The 26,986-nt window shown below is 43.2% G+C and overlaps 1 protein-coding gene across 2 annotated transcripts in view; it reads right to left on the bottom strand.

The window, feature by feature from the left end:
• Nucleotides 1-24,455, bottom strand: part of LOC140464845 (sodium- and chloride-dependent transporter XTRP3A-like) — a 52,826-nt gene extending 28,371 nt beyond the window's left edge. The window contains exons 1-5 of one of the 2 annotated variants that reach the window (XM_072560366.1): nt 24,003-24,455; nt 4,733-4,873; nt 4,537-4,628; nt 2,527-2,754; nt 654-764 (exon numbers count right to left, since the gene is read on the bottom strand). In XM_072560366.1, coding sequence (XP_072416467.1) covers nt 654-764; nt 2,527-2,754; nt 4,537-4,628; nt 4,733-4,873; nt 24,003-24,123 — 693 coding nt within the window. In that variant the 5' untranslated portion in view covers nt 24,124-24,455. The remainder of the gene's footprint in view (nt 1-653; nt 765-2,526; nt 2,755-4,536; nt 4,629-4,732; nt 4,874-24,002) is intronic. The other variant, XM_072560367.1, reaches the window with a different exon arrangement.
• Nucleotides 24,456-26,986: the final 2,531 nt, after the last annotated feature.

The raw sequence follows: 26,986 nt of genomic DNA, 5'->3' as shown, positions 1-26,986 counted from the left end.
GAGGAAATTCGGCTCGACTGGCAAAAGGGACATGATGATGGAAGAGGGTACTGCAGATGCTGGAGATTAGAGTCAAGATTAGAATGGTGCTGGAAAAGTACAGCAGGTCGGGCAACATCCATTTTGAAAAGCAAGGTGACTTCACCCCGGTGTCCTGGTCAGTATTTATCCCTCAGACAACAAATTGATATTAAAGAGATTATCTGGTCATTATCACATTACGATTTCTATGAACTTGCTGTGTGTACAGTACATAAGTGCCACATTTCCTACAGCACCAACAGTACCTGGACATCAAAAATGTATTTCATTGAAGATGAAATAGGGATTGGAGTATCCTGGGGTAGTGAAAGGTGCTATATAAATGTACATCATTACTTTTATTGAAGAATACGACTAACAGTCCCTGAGTGATGCAGAACTGGAATTTTGTAGAAACAAGAGAGAAACATGCTGTTGTTAAAGGAAGCTTTTTATCTTTCATTCATCAGGACAAATCACAAGAGTGCCAAATTTAGAAAACACACGGCTCATATTTGCAATAATTCCTAAGTTCATTTGATTGAAGGCAGATTGAAGAGTAAGACTTCAATCATCAGAATATTGACTTTGATAATCAGTTTGGGTTACAATCAAATCACATGATACATTACCTTTGGAGTGAACATGTAAACGAGGCCATTTCCTGCTCCATGTAGTGTTACCCCTCGAATGAGAAAAATTATCAACACGAAATATGGAAAGCAAGCTGTTACATAGACCACCTATTGCCAAAGAGAGAGAAAGAGACGGTTCAAACCAGCTTTACACTTACCACTTTTACCCAAAATAATTCTGTTGAGTTTTAGTGCTTTCAAGACCATAAGATTATAGAAGTAGCCATTAGGCCATTCGGCCCATGGAATCTGCACTGCCATTTGATCATGACGGATAAGTTTTTCAACCCCATTTTCCCGGTTTCTCTTGGTAACCATTGAACGGTCACATTTCCTCTCATAGCAGGTTAGGTGAATTGGCCACGGGAAATTGCCCGCAGTGTTCAAACATGTGTAGGCTTGGTACATTAGTCAGGGGGAAATGTACAGTAATAGGGTTGGGGAATATGTCTGGGTGGGTTGCTCTTTGGAGGGGTCGGCGTGGACTTGTTGGGCTGAAGGGCCTGTTTCCACACTGTAGGGATTCTATTCCATTCAGAAAGGTCTGAGTTTTAGGGCGAGATTGGACAAGCAAGAACTTTTGTCTTTTGAGCATAGGAGACTGAGGGGAGACCTTATAGAGGTGCATAAAATCATGAGAGGCATGGATGTAGTGAATGCACTCAGTCTTTTCCCCAGGTTTCAGGAATTGAGGACATCAGTTTAAGGTTACAGGGGAAAGAATAAAAGGGAACCTGAGGGGCAACATTTTTACACAGAGTGTGGTTCGCATTTGCAATGAGCTGCCAGTGGAAGTGGTTGAGGCGTGTACATTAACAAAGGCATTTAAACAAATACAAGGATAGGAAAGGTTTAGAGGGTTATGGGCCAAGTGCAGGGAAATGGGGTTAGCGTGGATGGACATTTTGGTCAGCATGGACCAGTTTGGGCCAAAGGGCCTGTCTCTGTGCTGTAGGACTCTCTGACTGCTGGGTAACCTCCAGGAATCAAAGATTAACCAGGGATGAGACTGGTCCCTACACCCTCCTGCTCACTCCAAGAAGTTGCTCCTCACATCCCACTGGCATCTCCTGCCCGAGACATGGGGGGGGGGGGGGGGGGGAAAAATCGCTGTCCGCTGGTTCTTGTACAATTAGCTGATGAGAACAGCTTTGCGAGCTTATGCCCAAAGGCTCTGGAGAGTTAAATACCTCCAGTGGAAGACAGACTCTGAAAGGGAAGCTGCTGATGCTGATCTTGCTCAAAGTCCACTCCTTCTCCACTAACCTCCACCCCCAAAGGAAACCCATCTCGCTGACTCTGCCTTCTGTATTGGGAATGTGCTGATGTACAGGTGAAGCTAATGGAGCCAATACTGCTCACAGTCAGCTTCAGGGCCACTGGAGTGGAAAGACAGCTACTGCTCAAATGATTAATACATTAGCTTTGTGCTAATGGAGAGGGAAACACAGTGGGAGGGAAGCTGGAGACACAGACAGAGAACATGCAAGAGAGAGAGCACAGGAAGGAGAGACAGAGAAAGAGAGCATGAGAGAGAGAAGGCATGTGTGAGAGAGAGAGTGCGTGTGTGACATAGAGCATATGAGAGACAGAGAGAGAGGGAGAGGGAGTACGCACGCACAGGAGAGAGAGAGAGTACACACGGGAGAGAGAGAGTGCACAGGACAAAGAAAGAGTGCACAGGAGAGAGAGAGAGAGAGAGAGAGAGAGAGAGAGTGCAAGCAGGAGGGACACAGAGGGGAAAGGACACAGAGAGTGAGATGAACAGCACAGCCCTTCTCTGAGCAACTAGGGACATTTTTTTCCTTTTAGAAGAACACACACTAGACAGACTTCTAAAGTCTGTGAAGGTTAACAATCGTGACAGTACCTTGCCAGTTGATTCTGTTCCTCTAATGATACAGAGGTAAACTATAAGCCAGGAGAGGATCAGACACAGCAAAAGCCCCCAGTGCAATGTCCCTGTGTCATCGATGGTGGGAGAAATATTTAATGTCTTTCTGTACCAGAAGAATTCAGTGGGTGAACTCTTTGCACATTCTTCCAGGATTGCAGTGTTGTTTGCATTTAATGGACAGTGTGCCCACGGCAGAGGGTTCTGTTTCACAGAGAAACAAACAGCAAATTATTAACAGTGATAGAACTTACAGACATCAATAAAAAATCTCACTTATGAAAACCTCCTTTTGTGCTTTTACATTGAAAAAAAAACGTTATGCAACATTTCTTCATTGCTATGGAAGTACGAAATATCAATCCAACTCACAGATGGTAGATAAGCTACAATGGATTACTACACAGTACATTTAAAACTTGGCTCTTATTAAAATGTATAAGACCCTGAGAGGACTTGACAGGATGTATGCTGAAAGGATGTTTACCCGAGTGACTGACCTGAATGAGGGGAAAATTTAAAAATAAGAAGTTGAAGATAGAGATGGAGAGAAATTCTGTCTCTGAGGGCTTTGAGTCTTTGGAGCTTCGAGCATAATTAATATTTTAAAGGCAGTGACAAATGGGCCCTTGACTGACAAGGCAGTCACCAAGGGAAGGGAGAAAGTGGTGTCAAAGCCATAATCAGACTAGCCATGATCTTATCGAATGTCAGGGACAGGCCAAACAGAGTGTGGCTGGGGGGAAGATCGGCGTTGTAATAGGTGGCCAGGAAAGGAATGAACCTGAAGGACTTCTACAAACAATTGCTGATTGGTTCATTGTCACCATTACCAGCTTTCATTTCCAGATTTCGTGAATTGGACTTCAATGTGCTCTGGTGGGAGTGTGTTCCTGGGCCATTACCTTCAGGCTCTGATTACGGATCTTGATCAGATGGGTCCAATGGGCTGAGAAGTGGCAGGTGGAGTTTAATTCAGAAAAATGCGAGGTGCTGCATTTTGGGAAAGCAAATCTTAGCAGGACTTATACACTTAATGGTAAGGTCCTAGGGAGTGTTGCTGAACAAAGAGACCTTGGAGTGCAGGTTCATAGCTCCTTGAAAGTGGAGTCACAGATAGATAGGATAGTGAAGAAGGTGTTTGGTATGCTTTCCTTTACTGGTCAGAGAATTGAGTACAGGAGGTGGGAGGTCATGTTGCGGCTGTACAGGACATTGGTTAGGCCACTGTTGGAATATTGCGTGCAATTCTGGTCTCCTTCCTATCGGATAGATGTTGTGAAACATGAAAGGGTTCAGAAAAGATTTACAAGGATGTTGCCAGGGTTGGAGGATCTGAGCTACAGGGAGAGGCTGAACAGGCTGGAGTTGTTTTCCCTGGAGCATCGGAGGTTGAGGGGTGACCTTATAGAAGTTTACAAAATTATGAAGGGCATGGATAGGATAAATAGACAAAGTCTTTTCCCTGGGAAGGGGGAGTCCAGAACTAGAGTGCATAGGTTTAGGGTGAGAGGGGAAAGATATAAAAGAGACCTAAGGGGCAACTTTTTCACGTAGAGGGTGGTATGTGTATGGAATGAGCTGCCAGAGGAAGTGTTGGAAGCTGGTACAATTGCAACATTTAAAAGGCATTTGGATGGGTATATGAATAGGAAGGGTTTGGAGGGATATGGGCCAGGTGGTGGCAGGTGGGACTGGATTGGGTTGGGATATCTGGTCGGCATGGACCGAAGGGTCTGTTTCCACGCTGTACATCTCTATGACGAACTCAGCGACATTGGCACCATAATCCCCAGATCCTTTCTGCACCTTTGACAGTCCCTTCAGATCCACTGCAAAAAAGGGTGGAGACTCGAGCTCAAGTCTCAAGACCTTTGACAGAGAAAGCAAGACTTTTGCCTACTGTGTGGCATAGCGAGGAAAGAGCAGACGTTAAGCTTTTATGAATTTTAGGAAGAATATAAATCAATTCTTGGTTATGCCTACCTCAAACGAATGGAACAGATACCAAAGACTCCAGGACACAATTGCATTGTAGTAGACACACACCAGAAATGATATCACCAGACTTCCTATTCCTGTATTCAGAGGGGCAAAAAAAAAACACATTGTAATTCAATATAGTCAGTGGGACAGGACTAAAGCTTGCGGCAGAGAGAATGTAAAATGTGTAGTCACATACCAACACCAACCAAATATGGATTAACTGTTTTCCATGCTCCTATACTTCCTTGCCTCATCAATTGGCCCAAAGTCAGTTCCAGGTAAAACAAAGGCAGCCCTTCCACAACTAACATTATCATGTAAGGAATTAAAAATCCACCTAGAAAGGGAGACAAAGAAACAAATACAGAGAAATGAGGGTCATTCATTAACATTTGGTCCACATCTCTTCCATCAGATATTTGTTGTATGTTAGCTGTATCCGAGTGGCTACCCTGAGCCTCTAAACAGGAACAGGTGGTTGTTGGTGCATACTTGTAAAAATGCAACTCTACAAATAAATGCTCAGGAAAGTGTGTAAAGATCCTACACTTCACCATCACACTCCCAGCAGCAAAACATACGCTCCCGTGCTTCAATATTCTTCCTCCATTTTCCCTTCAAGGCTTTATGTCCATCAACAACAACCTGAATTTATATGGTGCCTTGAAGGTTAGAAGACATTAACAAAAGGTTGCCTTACAAAAGTACCATCAATCAGAGCCACAGAGGAGAGAAGAAACAGATACTCAAATCCTACCTCTTTGGCAAAACCTTTACAGAGCATTTTAAAAAGGAGAAGAGGCAGGAGAAGGAAAAGAGGAAAAAAAAGGTTAAAAGGGGAAAAGAGAGGAAGAGGAGAGAAGTCTTAATTGTAAGTCCAAAAATAAAAAGGATGAACATGTGAAAAATCGAGACACACTCAGACTGAGAGTTGCCGTGGGCCTGAGAGCATAGAGGTGATGACTAACCAGGGTGAGATAGTATCGGGGGTTGGGGGATACACAGATTACATTCCAGTATTGCGTGTACTCCCTGTTGAGAGGAAAGATTGGAAACCAGCTCCTGGTGTTTCTCCACTGCAGTTGTGTTGAAGACTCATGGAGATACTCATTCTTGAGAATATCCTTCTTCACAGAGAGTAGGGAAGGCTCAACACTTCATTCAATGGCAGGAGTGGCAATCAAAAATGGAGCATACCACAGAACTCTCCGGTACAGCATAAACACTTCCCACTTCACCACACAAAGCCAGTCCACTAAAACACAATCAACATCTTGTGTCTCTTTTTGCTTCGCCCATGTCAGCATGAAACTGTGAGCGTGTTGTTCTCTCAAACAGATGATGGGGGATAATATAATGCTCTGCAATGATGGAACATAAATGACTTCCTCGTGGGCACACAAGTTGAAAACATGAACAACATCCATTCACTAAGGAGGATTCCACAGTTCTCGCCCACTTCTCTCAGGCCCTAATGTGATATTGATAGACGAGGCATAACAAGAACGTGATGATGTCATTCCTGATGATGGGCTTATGCTCGAAATAGGCAAAAAAGTGAGGACTGCAGATGCTGGAAATCAGAGTCTAGATTAGAGTGGTGCTGGAAAAGCACAGCAGGTCAGGCAGCATCCGAGGAGCAGGAAAATCGACATTTCGGGCAAAAACCCATCATCCTGATGAAGGGCTTATGCCCGAAACGTCGATTCTCCTGCCCCTCGGATGCTGCCTGACCTGCTGTGCTTTTCCAGTACCACACTCTCGACTCTGATCTCCAGCATCTGCAGTCCTCACTTTCTCCTCATCCAGTAAACTCCTGAGAAAGCACATCCCTTTCTTTTCAGTCCCTCTTACAGGGCAGCCACCTTATCACAGGAATTAACCTTCGATCCCTGCCCAGACGTCTGGTCACAGGATGCCATTATATTGTTAACCAACACTGGCCAAGTTCTCTACCGTAGAGGTAATTGTACTGACTCATTGAACACAATGTGCTGCCAAGATTAGATTGAATTACTTGCAATGTGCCCTTACCCTGAATAAATTACAGCAGCTCTTAAAAAAAAATATTTTAAAAGACCCACTCTCCAATTCTTGAAACAAAATGTTAGAACAATTCAGAATTTCCGCCTTCTGGTCTTGTGGGCAAGCTCCCTTCAGAGAATAAAGTCACTGATCGGGGAATAAATAAATAATAATTTAAAATAATCCTTTTCACCCCTTGCCACTGCATTGCTGCACACACTTGTTCTTGTTTTCTCTTGACATGCGATCAAAAGATAATTGTTTTTAAAAATTCTTTCATGTAATGTGAACAACACTGAGAGGGACTATGCATGCAGCACACCCACCCCCTCATTGCCCATGAACTGAGTGTCTTCTAGAGGGCAATTCAGGATGACAGATTTCTTCCCCCTTAAAGAGAACCAAGTGTTTTTTTTAAAAAAACAATTATTGGTAGGTTCACGGTCGAGAGTGTGGTGCTGGAAAAGCACAGCAGGTCAGGCAGTATCCGAGGAGCAGGAGAATCAATGTTTCTGGCATAAGCCACCCGAAACACTGATTCTCCTGCCCCTCGGATACTGCCCGACCTGCTGTGCTTTTCCAGCACCACACTCTCCACTCTGATCTCCAACATCTGCAGCCCTCACTTTCTCCTAATTGATAGGTTCATGGTCAACGTTCCTGAGACTAGGTTTCAATTCCAGACCTTATTTGCATAATTTACAAATGTCAGAGCTGTCAGGGGTGGGATTTGAACTGTTTCCCCGCCGGGTCACTGACCATCCTGACTTGGAACTGGGTCACCGCTCCTTCACTGTCATCGAGTTAAAATTCTGCAGCTCCCTACACCCCGAGGACTAGAGCAGTTCAAGGAGGCAGCTCACCACTACCTCCTGCAGGACAATGAGAGACGAGCAACAGATGCTCTCCCTGGCAGTGACGCCCATGTCCCATGAAAGTAGTAAGAGTGTCAAAACGAAACCATCAACTATCTAATGTGAATGTATTTCAATCCCACTGTGCACTGATATGGCTTATTAACCACAGCTCCAACAGTAATGGTATCACCTGTTCTGGCTAACCTCCATTTGCCTCCAAGTTTCCCCTCCTCTGCTTAGCTACTTAGCACATTTCTGGGTTTCTTACATTTCCCTCCCCTCCACCGCTTTGCAGAATTTACAATTTCCCCTCTGTATATCCATCTTAAATTTTATTAGTTAAGAGCCAGAGGAAATAGTGGAGGCTGGTACCATCACCATAATTAAAAGGCACCTGGATAGGTATATGGATAAGAAGGATTTAGAGGAATATGGGCCAAATGCTGGCAAATGGGACTAGATTAAGTTAGGTCATTCAGTATTATGTGTGTTCCAATTAGATCACCCCTCATCCTTCTAAACACAATCGAGTATAAACCCAAAGTCCACAAACATTCCTCATGTGTTAAGCTTTTCATTCCTGGGACCATTCTCGTGAACCTCCTTTGAACATGCTCCAGGAGCAGTGCATCCTTCCTGAGATACAGGGCCTAAAAGTGTGTACAAAACTCCAAATGTGGTCAGACTGGAGTCTTATAGAGCCTCAGAAGTACATTCCTGCTTTTATATTCAAATCCTCTCAAAATAAATGCCATCATTGCATTTGCCTTCCTAAATACTGACTCAACCTGCAAGTTTACACTGAGAGAAGCCTGGACTAGAACTCTCAAGTCTCTACGCACTTCAAACTTCGGAATTTTCTCCCCATTTCGAAAATAGTCCATGCCTCTATTCTTCCTACCAAAGTAGATGCTTTTCAGATGCATGTTCCAAAAGGCAGTAGGAGCCATCAAGGTCAAAGGTCAGGAAGCCACCGCAAGATTTTTAATGATTGCCCGTAAGTGGTGAAACTCAGTGAATGTCTTTTGAAATGCTATGTGCCATCAACTGCTTGACCCACCTCAGCCAATGTCATTTGCAGGAGTTTGACAGGAGAGGCACGAGATGTGCTCGGCTCTCACTGAACGGATAATCTTCCTCAACGCCGTTCATTCAAAACAAAAAAACTTTCAAAAGCTCCCCAGTTTCAGCTGAAAATGACTCAGATGTACCCAAGGTTCATTGCCACTGACAACGCCCACCCTCAGTCGGTTCTGTGGATGAATCATTGAGGAGGTGGCGATGGGCAACAGAAAGGCAGGCCACCCATGCACCGTTCCTTGCCCTGGACACTAAGGTTGGCCCTTGATTGTTTTGCCCCCTTGCTCCTCCCTCTTGCTCCATTTTGCATAGATGCTGTTCATTCTCTGATGCATTCCAAACCACCCACGACTGGGAGTCAAGAATGTGGTGCTGGAAAATCTCAGCAGGTCAGGCAGCATCCGAGAAGCAGGAGAATCGACATTTTGGGCATAAGCTCTTCTTCAGGAATCCCGGCTCCACGATTAGCAACAGATCCATCACAACCTGCTTGAAATCAATTCCAGTAACAGACCTGCAATAGTTGATGACCTGTCCAAATAAAACAGGCTGGAGGGTTGGTCCTTTCTGCTACTTAATGCATATTGAAGTGTATGAGGTTAAAGGCAGGGCGTGGTCTAGGGTGTCAATCTCCAGCATCAAGTTCAGCCTAATACAACAAATGATGCTACAATCTGCCTGCTCTATATATTTCCAGAAGGTAGGAGGTGCACTCGCACCCAGATGCCTTTGACAACAGAGCGACTGTTCTGTTTCACAGCAGGAGAGTCACAGACGACATGAATCAGTCACGAGACCAGTCCCCAAGCAGCAACTGCAATGTGGTCCCAAGTCCAATGTTATGCCCAAAGTTGTCCTACAGCCCTGGAAGGTGTTGGGAGGTAGCAGATTGGCATGGGTAGAGAATTGGCTCATGGCAGGAAGTCGGGATAAAGTGCTTCGTTTTCAGGTTGGCAGCCTTTTACCAGTGGGGCTCCAGAGGGATCAGAGCTGGGACTACAACTGTTTACACTACACATGGCTGACTTGGAGGGAAGAAATGAACGCACTGGAGCCAAATTTAGAGATGACACTAAAATAGGTGGAGAGGCAGGCTGCAAGGATGATACAAACAATTTACAGAGAGATATTGATTGGTCAAGTAAGTGAGCATTAATTTGGAAAATGGAATGTGGAAAAATGTGAAGTTGGTCATTCTGGAAAGGAGAACAAAAGAAGAGAATATTGGTTAAATGGAGAGAAGCTCCAATGAAATGGAGAGAATGTTTCATGAAACACTGTAAGCCAGCACACAGGGTGCAGCAGGTATTCAGGAAGGCTAATGGAGTGTTGACCCTTATGTTGGAGTGTAAGAGTAGGGAAGTCTTACTGTAACTGTTCAAGATGCTCATGAGACACATCTGGAGTACCATGAGCAGTTTTGGTCCCCTTATTTAAGAAACAACATTATTTCATTGGAGGCAGTTCAGAGAAGATTCACCCGAATGGTCCCTGGTGTGGCCGGATTAATCTTGAGTCAAAACGTGTGGCGCTGGAAAAGCACAGCCGGTCAGGCAGCATCCGAGGAGCAGGAGAGTCAATGTTTCGGGCATAAGCCCCTCATTAGGAATGGCAAGGCTAAGCAGGTTGGGACTCTACTCCCTGGAGTTTTGAAGAATGAGGGTTGATCTCATTGAAACATATCAGATTCTGAAGAGGTTTGACAGGGTCAATGTTGAGACAATGTTTCCCCTCGTGGGAGAGTCCAAGACCAGAGGATATAGACTCAGAATAAAGGGGCATCAATTTAAGACTGAGTTAAGGAATTTCTTCTCTCAGAGAGTGTTGAATGTTTTTGGAACTCCTTGCCATAACGAGCTGTGGGGGGGGGGGGGGGAAGAGTCCTTGTGTACATATGAGGCGGAGACAGATTCTTGATCAGTTGGGGAATCAAGGATTTTGGAGAATAAGCAGGAAACGGGATGCGGGCAATGTCAGATCAGCCACAAGCCTATCGAATAGTACATCGGGCATGAAGGGCTGAATGGTCTTCTCCTGCTCCTAAGTCTTATGGTCTTATGAAGGGGCAGTCGAGAAATCCAAAAGCCGTCCCACACAGGCCACAATACAGTTTTGAAAGACTGTGCAAGTGTAGTTACACTAAAAAATTTAAAGGGGTCATGCACTTAATGCAATCATTTGGACATTCCAAAAAAGGTTTTGCTTAAAAAGCTATAAGAACTCATTTAGTCAGATAATTACAGTTCAGATGCAGCAAAATGCACATTACCTTAAAACCAGGAGAGATTTATATCTTATTAGTGATGCCTGAAAGGACTTAGGGAGCCCTGAAGTGATTGGTATATACTGTAGAACTGTTGGCTAATGTTTACAGACCAATGAAAAACACATATGTGAAGGATTAACTCTGGAAATGAAATGAACAATCATCTTCAAATGTTGAAGTGCAACAAATCTAAGTTCATCTCCAGTGAAAGGGGAACCATCTTCGACAAATTTGGATTTCCTCATCGATTGACCCTACCACGTGCCCCTTCCACCTAATCCAACCCGGCCTTTTCCAGTGCTGTCGCCCACCTTGTTGCTCAGGAGATGTTAAAAAAACAAGGTCAGCTCACCCAGGTCAACAGCAACCAACTGTGACTTCTCTTTCAGGAGAAAAACCTGTCAATGTCACTTTTCCCCCAAATCAGTCAGGCAGCAATGCTAGCCACCATGCTGCCCACAAACCAGCCGGTTCGAGACTGAGAAAACCAAAAGTGATACAACTTGCAAAGCCAAACTTGCAAAACAGAAATGTTCACAACTTTTAATATGGATAAACTTTCTCAACCTACAACAGTTAAAACATTGACTCCTTAATCCTAACAAAGACTTGCATCACCATAGCACTGATCACTACCACAGAACATCCTGAAGCTCTTCAGTCAGTGAACTAATTTTTATTTTGCAATCTAGTCATTGCTATAATGTGGGAAACAAGCTGTGAAGTGGCATTTTTGAGGTAAGTGTCCTCCTGATTCAGACAGAAATTACACACTTAAAGAAATTGCCTCCCAGTCTATTTTTCCAAAGAACTAAAAACATGAGGAAAAGGGCTTTTACATAACAAGTGGTTAAGATCTGAAAGGCATTCGCTGAGATTGCGGTGGAGGGAATGCAGTTGTGGCTTTCTGGAGTTAATTGGTTCATTATCCGATGAGAGAACATTTCCACAGCTTTTTAAAAATAAATCATTCATGGGATGCGGATGCCACTGTGTGGGTCAGAACTTGTTCCTTATCCCCTGTTACCCCTTGGGAAGGTGGTGGTGAGCTGCCTCCCTTGAACTGCCGCAGTCTATGTGATGTAAATAAACCCACAATGCCCTTAGGGAGGGAATTCCAGGATGTTGTCCCAGCGACAGTGAAGGAATGGTGATATATTTCCAAGTCAGGACGGCAAGTGGCTTGGAAGGGGTGGTGTTCCTATGTATCTACTGCCCTTGTCCTTCTAGATGGAAATGGGGATGGATTCAGAAGGTGCTGTCTCAGACTCTTTGGTGAATTTCTACAGTGCATCTGGCAAATAGTCCAGGCGGCTGTTACTAAGAGTCAGTAGTGATAGGAATGGATGCTTGAGGATGTGGTGTTAATTAAGTGGGTTGCTTTGTCCTGGCTGGTGTGTTGAATGTTGTTGGAGCTGCACCCTGCCAGGCAAGTGGGGAGCATTCCATCACATTCCTGACTTGGGCCTTGCAGATGGTGGACAGGCTTTGGGGAGTCAGGAGGTGAGTTTTTCACCACAGTATTCCTAGCCTCTGACCTGTCCTTGTGCCACTGTATTTATATGGCTAGTTCAGTTCACTTTCTGGTCAGTGATAATTCCCAAGATATTGATAGCAAGGACAGCTTGTAGAGGGCTGGCACAGATATGAAGGGCCAAATAGCCTCCTCTCTGATGTGACTGTTCTATTAATCGCATGTGGAAAAGTAAATAGTAATAAGCTATATTTCTGAAAATTTCAATGATGTGTGAAATTACTTTAAACAAGCCAGTTATTGCCAGTAAAATCAAGTTAAAGTTGTTACTCCTGTATCTGGTCGCTCATTGCCAGAGACGATATTCTCATTGAAGTTTAAGGTGAGGGAAGTGGGTGTTTCAGAATAGGGTCAGCGAGAGGAAGGACAGACAAGAAAAGGGGAGTCAGGGAGTGAGTGGACAGTCGGGTATGAGAAGGGATCATGCATAGCAGAAGACATTCACAAAGGTCAATGCTTGGGTCAAGTGGCCTAAAATGTCTTTAAAACGTGACTGTGCAAACTGAAACTACAACACAGCATTGGGAAACAAGATGCCTCCTGTATCCCACCAACCCCTTCACCATCTTATACTTACTCAGTGTCCTGTTTGAAGGATCTCATTGTCCACCATGACCAGTCACTGGGATTGCAACTGCACATTCCCAGTACTGGCTGAAGGAGGAATTCATGTGAAGTTTGTGTGGGATTTATTAATGACCAACTTTTATTCATGGACCCTTGTTTTTTTTTAAAGAAAAACGTCCCCTCAATGAAATGGGAATGGAACATGACAGAGAGCCAGCTGACGAGGGGCAAGATCAGGAAGAACAGAGAGGTGTATGAGAGTTGACCGCAGGAGGGGCTAGGGATCTGATGAATTTCATGGGGTTGGAGCTGGCTGGGTGCTAGTTATGAGAGGAAGTCCAGAAAGAGACAGGGCACAATGTTTGCAGCCCCTGTGGAGACAGGGACATACAGAAAGTTGCATATCAGAGATAAGATCTCACCTCCAAGGCAAGTTTTCTCAGGGTGGGAACTGGCCCTCTGAAATGACCCTAGCAAGGCACTTGGTTAGAGGGCAAATAGAAAATGGGAGAATGCTGGCCTGAGGCACACCCGTTCCACAGAATGAGAAAAAGGAACATGCAAATGGATTTTCTTTCCAAAAATCATTGGCAACTTCTGAGTTCAGGAACATCATAAATTGAGGAATTGCTACAAGGCTATTTCAGAGAACAGTGGACAGTCTTTGATGTGGCCTACTGCCGAAAGAATTTCCTCATCAGCTAATTAGACTTGTATAGTGCTGCAACAGTCAAATGAAAATTAAAAAAAAAGTTTTGATTGTGATCCTACATTAAATAACAACTTTCCCTCAGCAGCAACTGTATCAAATCACTTGCAAACTGAGTTAGTGACAGTGAGCATTTCCAGTTAAAAAAAAAGGGCAGAGAGAGGGAGGGATAGGGAATATATTATTAAGTGGTATAACATTTTAATTTTGGGGCTCCATTGAATAAAGCACACAAAAAAAGCTCTAGTTTTTAAGGACTGTCAATCAAGGAAAGGAGCTCTCAAGGTATTCACTGTACAAGATCTCACATGAACAAATTAATATCAACAACAATAAATTGTGAATTAAGGAGCCAAAAACACCATTTATACAAATTGCATGAACTAATTTGTTTGTGGTCAGAAGGAAAGTCATAAACAGGAATAATGTTCAAGAGCAGAGTAAATTCAACCTTGTAAAAAAGGCACCATGTTGTTATAAGCTGAACATCTAAAATGGAGCTGCACAATTGATTGCACATACAATGTGGTCATATTCTTAGACGCTTCATTCATTATTTAATCAAGGACATGTCCTGCCTATTTTTAAATGAATTATTGTTGGGACTTTACCATATTTAGTAATTGGTTGCAGTCATACCTGGTACAGAAGGAGGAGATTGTGGTAGTGCTAGGTCAGTCACCTCTAGAGGGCTCGAGAGTAATCTCAGCAAGAGTTCCTCATGGTGGGGTCCCAGGCTCAAACAATGTCAGCTATTTCAATGACCTACCTTTGATCTTATGGCCAGAAATAAGTACGTTTATAGAAGATTGCATGAGGTTCAGCACTCTTTGTGATTCCTCAGATAATGAAACAGTTCATGACCAAATACAGCAGGATCTGGACAACATCCAGGCTTGGGATGAGTATCATCCACAGCATACAAATGCAAGACAATCTCTCTCATTGAGATGGTCATTTTAACAGTTACCTCTTGGAATGGTCATTGCTGAATTCCCCCCACCATTAACATCCTGGGGATTACTATTAGACCAGTTCAGTTTCTGGTCAGTCATATAAACACAGCGGCTTCCAGTGCAAGTCAGAAGCTCGGAATCCCAAAGCCTGTCCACCACCTACAAGTCAGGAATGTGATGGAATACTTCCCACTTGCCTGAATGGGTGCAGCTCCAACACCACTCAAGAAGCTTGACACCATCCAGGATAAAGCAGCCCGCTTGATTGGCACCACATCCAAAAATTTCCACTCCCTCCAGTAACAGCAGTAATGCGCATCATGTACAAAATGCATCACCAAAGCTCCTTCGACAACACCTTCCAGACTCACAATGACTATCATCTGGAAGGACAATAGTAGCAGATACATGGGAACACCACCCCTGCAGGTTCTCCTCCGAGCCACTCACCAGCCTGACTTGGAAATGTATCACTGTTCCTTCAGTGTCACTGGGTCAATGTCCTGAAATTCCCTCCAGAAATCCATTCTGGGTCTACCTACACCAAATGGACTGCAGCTGTTCAAGAAGGTAGCTCACTACCACCTTCGAGGGCAATTAGGGATGGGCAATAAATGCTGACCCAGGCAACGATACCCACATCCCATGAATCAGCATTTTTGAAGAACTTGTAATGATGTATATTGAGGGCTATAGGATGGATCAGTGGAGTTGAGAGAATGTATCGGATTTTCTGCCCAGTACAACCTCTGTTCTATAGTTACCAGAATGTTGCCTGTTATGGAGGGAAGGTCTTATGAGGAAAGGCTAAGGGACTTGAGGCTGTTTTCATTATTAAGTCACCTCTCAACCACCTTCTAGAGACATAAGATAATCAGATGATTAGAGAGGGTGGACACTGAGAACCCTTTTCCTCAGATGGTGATGGTGAGCATGAGGGGACATAGTTTGAAACTGAGGGGTGATAGATATAGGACAGATGTCAGAGGTAGGTTCATTACTCAGAGTGGTAAGGGTGTGGAACGCCCTGCCTGCAACAGTAGTAGACTCGCCAACTCTAAGGGCATTTAAATGGTCATTGGATAAACATATGGACAATAATGGAATAGTGTGGGTAAGATGGGCTTAGATTGGTTTCACAGGTCGGTGCAACATTGAGGGCTGAAGAGCCTGTACTGTGCTGTAATGTTCTACGTTCTCAGACAATTGATGAAGGCATTGTGGTTGATGTGGTGCCCGTGGACCTTATCAAACGCCTTCTGAAGTGCTCTATATTTGTTAGCCAAGTTAAAGCTCATGGAATAAAAAGAACAGCACAAGTCCAAAAGCCGACGGAGAGACCGAAAATAACAGTAGTGAGGAATTGCCTTTCCCATTTGGGAAAAGGTACACAGTTCCCTAGGGGTCAGTTCATGAACCATTACTTATTGATATTCATGTCCTAGACTTGAGTATGCAGGACACATTTCAAAATCAGCAAATGGCAAAAACAAATGTGAACTTCGAGTGCCAGTCTGGATTGAAGCAAGTCAGTGAAGCACAAACCAACACTTTCATTTATTGGAAAGAGTTTATTGACCACTCAGTCTTACAGCTCCTTCTATTTCCCTCATGTTACAGGTGCTCCCTACATATATGTACTGAGACAACTCATAACCATCACCCATTTCTTCTCAAATCTTAAATAAAAAGGCATTAACAAACTGTATGGTTACCCTGATAATGTTGGTGAGGACAACAGTAATAGACTCAAGGGGACATGCATAGTCTGGTGAGAGGGCGGACATATGACAGATGATATCTCATGCAGAGATGCAAGTCAGAAGAATGAGGTGAGGGAAGAGAAAAGGATACGATTCTCAGGAGGTGCAGGAGCCAAGAGTATGTGAGCAGAATTTGTTGAAGGGGAACAGCAGATCTAGAAAATAGTTAAAAAAAGACATACAGAACCTGCATTTCATAAAAACAGAAATCGAGCAAAGATATTATGGGGAACCTTTATAATACAAGTTCAGCCTTATTTATGTCCACCTCAGGGCTATAGGAAAGATTTAAAGGCACTGGACAGAGTGCAGAAAAGACTTTTGAAAGTTGTCCCCAGGGTGAGAGTGTTCAGTTGTAAGTATACATTGAAGAAGGGAAGGGCCCCATTTTCTCCTGATCTGAGAAAGCATGAGGTTGAGATGAGATTTGATAGAGGAATGTAAAATTATGGAGTGACGGGTATAGAATGGATAGGAAGAAAAAGTGTTTCTATTGGCAAAGGGGTTGAGTAACACAGAGGATTGATTTAAAAAGAACGAGACTGGAGGTGACATGAGATGATTCACACAGAGCTGATAATGGGAATGGCAAGCCTGTCCAATGGGCTATAGTTGACAAGGACGAGGGGGGGATCTGACTGAAACCATAACCTTCAAACAAATCGGGACAGACAAGATGCAGGGAGGATGTAGAATGCTCCCTCCAGTTTGGGGGCAGCAGCCTAGACGTAAGAACGTAGGCCGGGATATGGGGTAGACCACTTAGGATGGAGACAAGCAAGATTTCTTTAATCACAGAGTAGTGAACCAGTCAAATTCTCTGCCACAGAAAGCTGCAGAGGCCAAGTTATTTAATACATTTCAGAAGCGATAGATAAGTCTTAAGGTTTAAAAGGCATCAAAAGTGAATGGCAGAAAGCAGAAATGTGTCATTGAGACAGACGTTCAGCCATGATCACACTGAATAGCACAGAAGGGCTGATGGATCGAACTGCCTACTCCTGTTTCTAGTTTGCATTTCTACAAGGAAAATGGTTGCGTGTGTTTACACTTGTAATTTGAAATGCAGTGTCTAAGGGAGTAGTGGGGGCAGCTTCAATTGGGGCTTTCAAAAGAAAACGATACTTTTTTGAGAAGTAGTAACATGCCGATTGTACAGGTTTAAGAGCAGGAGAGGGAGGTTCGCAGAGCTTCTCTTGCAGAGGGCATAATGGGCCAACTTTTGTCCTTCACTGCCCTGTCAGTGTATGATATCATTCCTATTAAAATAGCAGTGCTGTCATAATGGAAAGATAACAGACCCCTGATGTGACCCACACATTACTGCTCCCGTCTAGTTCTGAGAACTGTCAATTATATATCTCGGTTACAGAATTCAAAGTGACCACCCTCCTCTCCCCGACCTCTTTTGCCTGATGACACCACAATTCTTCAAGCCTTTTTCCATGAACTGTTTAAAACATTCTTATTTATAATGTTACTCACAGGCAGTCGATTAATAGATTAGTTTTAAATATATAAAATACAAGGGATTGGGAGGAAAGACAACAAAGTATCCCACTTTATAGTGCAATCTAATCAAGTGCACAGTTACAATGTGACAATGAGCAGAACAAAACTGTATTGGAAAGGTTGACAATGCAATTCACAATGCTGTGGACAAAAATAGAACCAGAAGTCATGACAATGGGAAAATAAGGTTTGTTGGCTGGAATTTCACACTTTTTCTTTTGCACGTTAACTGTCGCTTGCTTGGTGAACTCCCACAATGTTCCCATATTTCTCCGGTCTTCACCATATTCCTCTGGAGCTGTCGTGAAAATCTCGCAACAGTGTTGAATGGCTGGTTGTACACACTTTGCTTTCTCCTTTTAAAAGAAAAACCATCTCTTTCTGTTTCGAGCTACATACTGTTTGACTTCGCTCAGATTGGAGAACTTCCATGGAAGATTCATGAATGTAAGATACACATGACCCTGTCAGCTTAGAAGAAGCAGCTGTTATTTGGCCCTGGCTAATCTGTTTGCAACTTCAACTCCCCACTCCTATCTCTTCTCAATAACTGTTTGACTTAATGGTTACACAAGAATCAATTTCACTCCACCCAAATGACCTATCCCTTACTGTTCTCTGAAAAAGACAAGTGTTCTACAAACTTCTGACTTTCAAAAAAAACATCTGTTTATCTCCAAGTCAAACGTGAAACTTGTTTGAAAAGGAGTCCAGTCTCTTCCATAAGGGAAACAGCCTCTCAATGTCCACCCTGCCAAGCCCCCCCTCTGAATTGCTTAAGTCTCAAAGGATCATCTCTCACTTATCTAAGCTCCAGTGGATATAGGCCCAGCTTTTCCCTCATCAGATAATCCTCCGATCCTAGGCTGAATGTATATTACCTGCCAGCTTACCAATAACTTACATTTATAAAGTAATTCTCAACCAGAAGAATACCCCAGGATACTCTGCAGTATAAATACTGAAAAACTCCAAAGCCTTAGGGAGGTGATTAAATGTTAGGCCAGTCAAGAATGTATTTTAAAATATTTATTTTGGGTTGTGGTTGTCACTGGCCAGAATTTATAGCCAAACCCTAACTGCCCTCTTCGTTCATAAACAAGTGACTCTCTGGGCCATTTCAGAAGGCAATAAAGACTCAACCACATTGCTGTGGGGTTGGGAATCACACAGAGCCCAGATCAGGTGAGGACGGCAGATGTAAGAGTATTAAAGGTTATGGGAGGAAAAGGCAGGACAGTGGAATTGAGGGTTATCAGATCAGCCATTATCTCAGCAAGTGATGGAGCAAGCTTGATGGGCTGAATGGCCTACATCTGCTCCTGTGTCATCCCTAAATTACATTAGTGACCAAAGGTTAATCCAGTAACTCTGTGGTCATTATTACGGATACTGAGGCAGCCAGTGATAATGCCACGGGATGAACAATCCAAAACCATTGTTCTAGACTCCAGGGGATCAAATCCTGCCATGGCAGACGGTAAAATTTGAATTAAATAAAATCTGGAATAAACAGCTGGTCACAAAATCATTATCAGAAAAGCCCATCTGGTTCACAAATGCCCTTTATGGAAGGAAACTGACCTAGCCTGAAATACCCACACTCTGGGAATGAAAAAAAAAACAAATACCACTATATTCAGTCCCAGAAATGTAATTGGAATTTAAATCCCCTTGTTACTGCAGAGGTATTTGAGCTTGTGTATCCAGTTCAATCAACTGGCAGAGGATCTCAATCAGATGCCAAATTGGTAATATGTAATACATTGTATATTCTAAACATTTAGTCAACCTTTCACTTCTGATGAGCTCATTTTCAATTTAGGCTTCATGAGCTGAAAGGATGCATTTATACTGCAGCTCTTAAAGAGTCCAACTCATGGACTGCTTTTGAAAAATGACTGTGCAGTAAACACATTTCAAGTTTTAACAACTTTGGTTGAAACTGTACAATCACACAGCCACACCCTCTGCTCTCAATCCCTTCTATGTGAGTGCTGTATGTGACCATTCACATAGTTGCCAACATACCGATGTCATAGTGTCTTACCTCTCAGTCTGGGCCCAGCATTGCTTGTGTTGTCCAACATTAATAAAAAGGCCTGAATGAGGACTATAATCTTAAGATGATACTTTTAATAGCAAAACTGCAGTTTGGGCCCATACTCAATGGAGCTTGGAAGAATGAGAGGTAACTCTATTGTAACATTAGGGGGTTTGACAGAGTATCTGTGGAGAGATTGGTTTCTCCTTGTGAGAGAGTCTCGGGCCAGAGGGCACCACCTCAGAATAAGGGGTCACCCATTTAAGAGACATGAAGGCATTTCTTCTCTCAAAATTTTTGGAATCCTTTACCATAGTGGGCTCCAGAGGCTGGATGATTGAATGTATTCAAGGTGGAGACAGACAGCTTTTTAAATCAGAGTTGAAAAATGTGGTGCTGGAAACACTCAGCAGGTCAGGCAGCATCCGAGGAGCAGGAGGATCGACGTTTTGGGCATAAGCCCTTCTTCAGCCCAAAACGTTGATTCTCCTGCTCCTCGGATGCTGCCTGGCCTGCTGTGTTTTTCCAGCACCACATTTTTAAACTCTGGTACTCCAGCACCTGCAGTTCTCACTTTCTTCAGCTTTTTAAATCAGTAAGGGAATGAGGGGTAATGGGAAAGGGCAGGAAAGTGGAGATAAGGATTATGAGATCAGCCATAGTCTCAACTAATGATGGAACAGATTTGATGGGTCAAATGCCCTACTTCTGCTCCTGAATCTTATTGTCATAAAAATCAATCAATCAATAACTATCAATCCAAAGAAATGTCTTTGATCTTGTTCATATCTCTTAGAATCCAATTAACTCAAATCTAATCTGCTCATTCCACAGTGCGTGCACTGACTTCAGGAAGTGGACTTTAGGTCAAAGATCCAAACAAAGGGTGGAAGCCTCTTGTTATGAAGCTGTATTGCTGTTACTATGTGTCACGCGCCAGTCTGAGTCACGAGGTGTTGTTAGTTCATGTCTCACTCCAGTGCCCTCAAGACAATACGCAGAAAGGTGTTGCCTTCTGAGACGCAGTCAATGGAGGCTCTCTCTGTTCTTTCAAGGTAGGTGTAAAAAATGCCAATGGCACTATTTCAAAGAGGAGCAGAACCTGGTGTATTGGCTGATAATACACACAGTGGCTCAGCGGTTAGCAGTGCTGCCTCACAGCACTGGCGTCCCAGGTTTGATTCTAGCCTCAGGTGACTGTGCAAACTGCACAAAGACATTCTCCCCATGTCTTTCCTCTGGTTTCCTCCCAGAGTCCAAAGATGTGCAGGTCAGGTGAATTGGCCATGATAAATTGCCCACAGTGTTAGTCAGAGGGAAATGGGTCTGGGTGGGTTACTCTTCGGAGGGTTGGTGTGGACTGGTTGGGCCGTAGGACCTGCTTCAACACCGTTGGGAATCTAACCTAATCAAACTTGCAGTGGCAGATTACTCGGCCGCTGTTGTCCTCCTGTCTGTGGGAGCTCATTGTGCGCAAAGGGTACTGCCACATTTCCTGGACAGACTACCATTTTCCAGCTTTTCAAGGTGTTGTTGAAAAACTGCTATGTAACTCTTAACTTGTCGTTTCCCTTTGGTCGCACAAGTTGGGCCCAGTGCTTCTGGTGGCCGGGGTACACTGCAAAATTAGTGGCATCAAAATATTCACCAACAGTCAGAACCTATTGTTTCTGAGTTGTCACTCATCACCAACTAAGTTCAGAGGCAACACAGAGAGGGCTGTCTGAGAAAGCAATGCACAGGGCAAGCTGTGGTCTATTCTTTGAAGGTCAGAGCCAAGGCAAATTGCTGAGGAATTGTCACACCTGTTCCCAACTGAGTTTTTTTTTATTCATTCACAGTGATTTTTTTAACCAGCATTTACTGCCAATCCGTAATTGCCCAAGGGCGCAGTTAAGAGTCAATCACGTTGCTCTAACACATGTAAACTAGACTGGGTAAGGGGTTTCTTTCTCTAAAGGGACACGAGGGAACCAGGTGGGATTTTCCCTTGACATTTGATTCATGGACATCATTAGACTCTCAGAGTCATAGTACAGCACGGAAACAGGCCCTTCAGTCCAACTCGTCCATGCCAACCAGATATCCTAAATAAATCTAGTCCCATTTGCCAGCACTTGGTCCTTTTCCCTCCAAACCCTTCCTATTCATTTACCTATCCAGACGCCTTTTAAATGTTGTAATTGTAGCACCCTCCACTGCTTCCTCTGGCAGCTCATTCCATACACGTACCATGCTCTGTGTGAAAAAGTTTTTTCTTAGGTCCCTTTTATAGCTTTCCCCTCTCACCCTAAACCTATGCTCTCTAGTTTTGGACTCCCCCAGCCCGGGGAAAGACCGTGTCTAATTGCCCTATCCACACCCTTCATTAATTCCAGACTGTTATTGGATCCACCATGGCAGGATTCGGAACACAGGCTCCCCAGAACATTGCCTGGGCCTCTGGATCAAACTGGGGCCACCGCCTCTGTGTTCACATGGAATTATCTCACAACTGGTGGGGCGCATGCACCCATACCACTCCCATTAACACCCACCAGCAAGGGGTCATGTGGGGCTGGACAAAAAGAGTAATGTCCAAATTTGAATTCCAAATTTCTTTGCAATATAACCATTGATGCAAAGTAAGATCCCATTTGTCTAAAATGCCATAACTGTCTTGCAGTTACATTGACTTTCTGGTTTCAAGTCCATTAGGACATTTTTGTTGTACTCAGTATCTGGGCATTTTTCCTTCATTTTCCAGCTGCCAGCATCTCCAAATAGAACCGAACCCTGTGTACTAGCTCTTATTGATAATTTGTTTTCTCTTTGTTAACTTTTTTCTTTGATTGCAAGCCAAGCTGCTTATTCCACCATACCAGGTTACACTGGAGGTTAGGCTGAGACCAGCTTTGTAAATATTAATGCAGAATATTGAAGCTCCTTTATTACAGACGAGTCAAATACTGGAAATACCAAGAGGCAGGAAACCCCCCCCCTGCAGACACATCCTTTTTAAATCTCGAGAATGATCGTGAGACCTTCTGTCTACATCCCCTCGACTCAAGTCTCACATTGAAAGCTTAGCAGACAACGGATAGATTATATAAGGGGAAAAAGGCAGCCTTTGTCTGAAGGTCAGAGGAGTACCAGCAACATGTTTTTTTAAAAATTACAGCCAAATCTGCAGGTATTTAAAATACGCATTTCAACACATGTGAGGGGGCGGGTAGGAAGAAAAAGATACCTATTTGACGATATATTTTAATATTAACACGGGATAAGGAAAATTGTAGAAAACCCTAATATTCGCCATTTTATCTCAAACTACGTTTTGGAATTAGGTTTAGGTCTTTCTGAGAGTCTGCTAGAAATTTTTGCACCAATCTCTTTCTATCATTTGGAAGAGATAAACGCGTTGTGAATGTGTACGGCTTGCTCCGTGAGATCAGCAGTACATGTCTGAGGCCACAGTTTCCATTCATTGTATTACAGCACGTGGAAGCCACTGAACCAGGATGGAATTAGATATAAAAGGCCATATATTCTTCTCCCCTACCCAGCATCCCCACACACCTCCCCCCCCCCCTCCCCAAAAAAAACGTTACAAACATTCCTGTAAACATGAAATAATTCCTCTCACTGAAAATACTGCTGAAAACCATGAACTGTGTCAATATCATCTTTAACTAAACGAGCTGCCAAGCAAGTCTGACAGACACGTACAGTACAAAGCATTCAGTTAAAGCAAGTTAAACAGTGGGGTTATTTAAAAAGAAAAACACAGTAACCAGATTCCCAGCGTTTGGGTTTTCATTTTGGATACTTTAATACTCCCACGCATTTTTAATATACAAACATTAAACAAAACGCTATTGCTTATTTTGAAATTTCTTTCTCTGATCGAATGAATCAGACAATGAATAGCACTCTTTTTTTTAGAAAAAAAACCCTTTACTTGGAATGTGACTGAGGATCAAATATTTTTACAGATGGACATAAACAGTCACACGATGGGGTGAATTTTACTAAAGGTAAAGAGGATTTCGGTTTCAGATGTGAGGCGTTGTCTCACAGTCTGGAATGAATGAGCGTTGGGAAGGCTAATTCCTTCCAAATCCAACTGGAGCTTTATCCGGAGATAAAATAAAATAAAATATTCCCAACTCACCTCCTCCATGCATTTGACACAAGTAAGGAAAGCGCCACACATTGCCTAGTCCCACTGCAAAGGAGATGCAGGCAAATACAAACTGTAAAGGATTGTCCCACGATGGTCTCACCTCCTCCATGGCTGCACTGCACTGTGACGCTGTCTGCTCTCCGTCAGCTGTCTTAAACACCGCTGAGTCCGTGCAAAGTTGTAAAAGAACAATCTCTAGGAATTTATCACAGGCCAGAAAAAAAATAAATCAGCTGTTTAATCTTTAATCTTATTAACCACGACAACAGTGCACTGTTGGGTGAAAAAGAAATTCAGGGGGGGGAAACAGGGTGTTTCTCTCTCTCGTTCTCTTCCCCCCACCCCCCAGTGGGTCAGGGACAGTGAGGACAAAGCAATATTTCCCCGAAGGTGCCTCTTGGTCAGAATGGAGCTGGGGAAGGGGGAGGCAGGTTCTGAGCTGAGGCAACTGAATATAGTGGTAGAAGCGTGCACTTACATTAGCTAATGCGTCACAAAATGGTGCTGACCCAATAAGGATTCTGCCAACATTTGATGTAACTGTATTGCCAATGAATTTATTCAGTTGGGACAGTGTATTGTATAGGAAGACAGACGCTTCGATGAACTGTAGTCCTTATGGTTTTATGGAATTTGGTTCCGATTTTGCGACCTTGGTCTGACAAAAAAAAGCTTCATTGAAGGAGATTTAATCCCCTGGCAATTGTGCTGGTCCTATTCGTTCGGAATTAGGGCAGTAATTCTACGTGTTTATTACATCTGCTTACTGCAGTACTAGGACAAAGCCCCACGATTGAAGATAATCTTACGTAAAACTTCCACTGAAACATCCTCAAAGTGCAAACCATTACCCCTGTGAACAATTATATGAACCAGACTGATAGCAAGATGAATTCACATTTTGAGATGTTTTTTGCCCCCCCCCCCGCCCCCAAAAAAGTACAAATTGAAAACTGAAAAGGTCTCGAACTCGTGTTTCCATAGCACCTCATTACCAAGCCTTTAGTCACTTCAATGTACACATTGTCCTAGCCACAATTGCCCTGCATGAGTGATACAGACATTGCATATACTAAGTTGCTATAGGCATACAACAGCACAACGATACTGTTAATTTATTTGTAGTTATGAAATGCACTCAAATCTTAGGTCTTCAAAAATATATTTCTGCATATTTTTAAAATTGACTCTTGGTTCATTTCTTGACTTTTGATTTGTTGGCTTTACCCAGATAAAAGGGCAATTAGCTGCAAGGCTGGTTTGCAATGCCAGCAGCGTGAGAACAATTCCCACACACTCCTTCCCTCCCCTGTCCTGAGGTGTGGTAACCCTCAGGTTAAAGCACCACCAGTTCTCTCTCTCTCTCTCTGTCTGGTGAGAGCACTGCTCTATGGTCCAGTAGGATTCTGGTGACTTGAATGTTTTGCTTTACACATGATTTGGAGGTGCCGGTGTTGGACTGGGGTGGACAAAGTTAAAAATCACACAAACAACAGGTTTATTGGGAAGCACTAGCTTCTGGAGCGTCGCTCCTTCATCAGGTAGCTGTGTTACTTTACACAGACCCATCTCGCCACTTTGTCCCACGTGCTCAGCAGAGGTCCCAGAAACTGCTGAACAAATAACAATCTGGTAGAATGAGACACACGTGCACAGTATAGGAACAGGAGTACACCATTCAGCCCATTCAGTCTGCTGTGCTGTTCAGTAACAGTCTTGGCTGATCGTGAGCTTCAACTCCACTTTCATGACTACTCCCAGATCCCTTGATTCCCTGAGAGAACAAGAAACTAAGAAACTGCTTACCCCAGCCTGAAATTTATTCAGCAAAAGCATATTTACTGTGGGGACTTCCAAAGACTCACAACCCTTTGAGTGAAGAAATTTCTCCCTATTTCAATCCTAAATGATTGTGCCTTTAACCTAATACTGTGCGCTGTCTTTAAGATTCCTGTCTAGGGGAACCAATGAGTGTCAATGGGACCAAACCCTTTTTAAACCTTCAATGAGATGCCATTTCATCCTTATAAACTCTGGAGAAGAGAGTTCCAATGTACCCAGCCTTACATCAGAGGGCAGGCCAGGGACCAATCTAGTGAAACTTACCAATAGAAGTCAAAGAGTAATTCAATTGTGCTTGACTTGTTCCATTTTATATCTTTAGATGTATCATTTTTGAATACAGGTTGACAAGGAATGTAATTAGAAGATTCATATCACGAATTAAAATGAGGGTCTCAAATGTGACTCAGGTTTTGATAAGCAGATTAGCATCTATCCTTCTTTCCATTATTTAATGGGATTTGGAGAATGGGTGAGACAGAGGCACTGAAGCAACAGATCAACCATATTAAATGATGAAGCAGACTCGAGGGGCCGAATGGTCTGCTCACAAACTTATTCCTTGTGTTTTTTAAAATGAAACTTTTTAAAATGGACCATTCTCCATAGTTCTTTATTTTATTCTCCTCACAACCATCAGCAAGAAAAGAAAACTGGCTAATAATAGCAAAATACTGCAGATACTGGCAATGTGAAACAAAAACAGAAACTGCTGGTGAAACTCAACAGTTCTGGCAGCATGTGTGGAGAGAAAGCAGAGTTAACATTTTGAGTCAATTATGACCCTTCTTCAGACCCCCAAGTTCACTGGCCATTCATCTCATTTGCTGTTCAGGAGTTCATTGTGTGCATATTAAATGCAGTGTTTGACATCATGCTAATTGTTTGTATATCAGAAATGATTACTTTACTTACTGTGAAGGAATTTGGGACAAGTCAAGGCTCTGGCACTTGAGGAGTCATACCTATGGACTGGAAATCACCATTTGCAAACGTGATTCAATACTTGTCAATCTTGTCAAAAGCTGTAAAGTAATTAAGGAACATGAGAAGGAATTGTTTATTGCTGTTGTAGTCAACAAATTTCTCACTTCTGACATATAAAAGGACTATTTCTGTGCAATAGCAGG

This window comes from Chiloscyllium punctatum, chromosome 41 (assembly GCF_047496795.1).
Source record: "Chiloscyllium punctatum isolate Juve2018m chromosome 41, sChiPun1.3, whole genome shotgun sequence".
NCBI classification, from domain to species: Eukaryota; Metazoa; Chordata; class Chondrichthyes; order Orectolobiformes; family Hemiscylliidae; genus Chiloscyllium; species Chiloscyllium punctatum.
The sequence above is the reverse complement of the archived record's forward strand: the minus strand, read 5'-3'. Positions and strand labels throughout refer to the sequence as shown.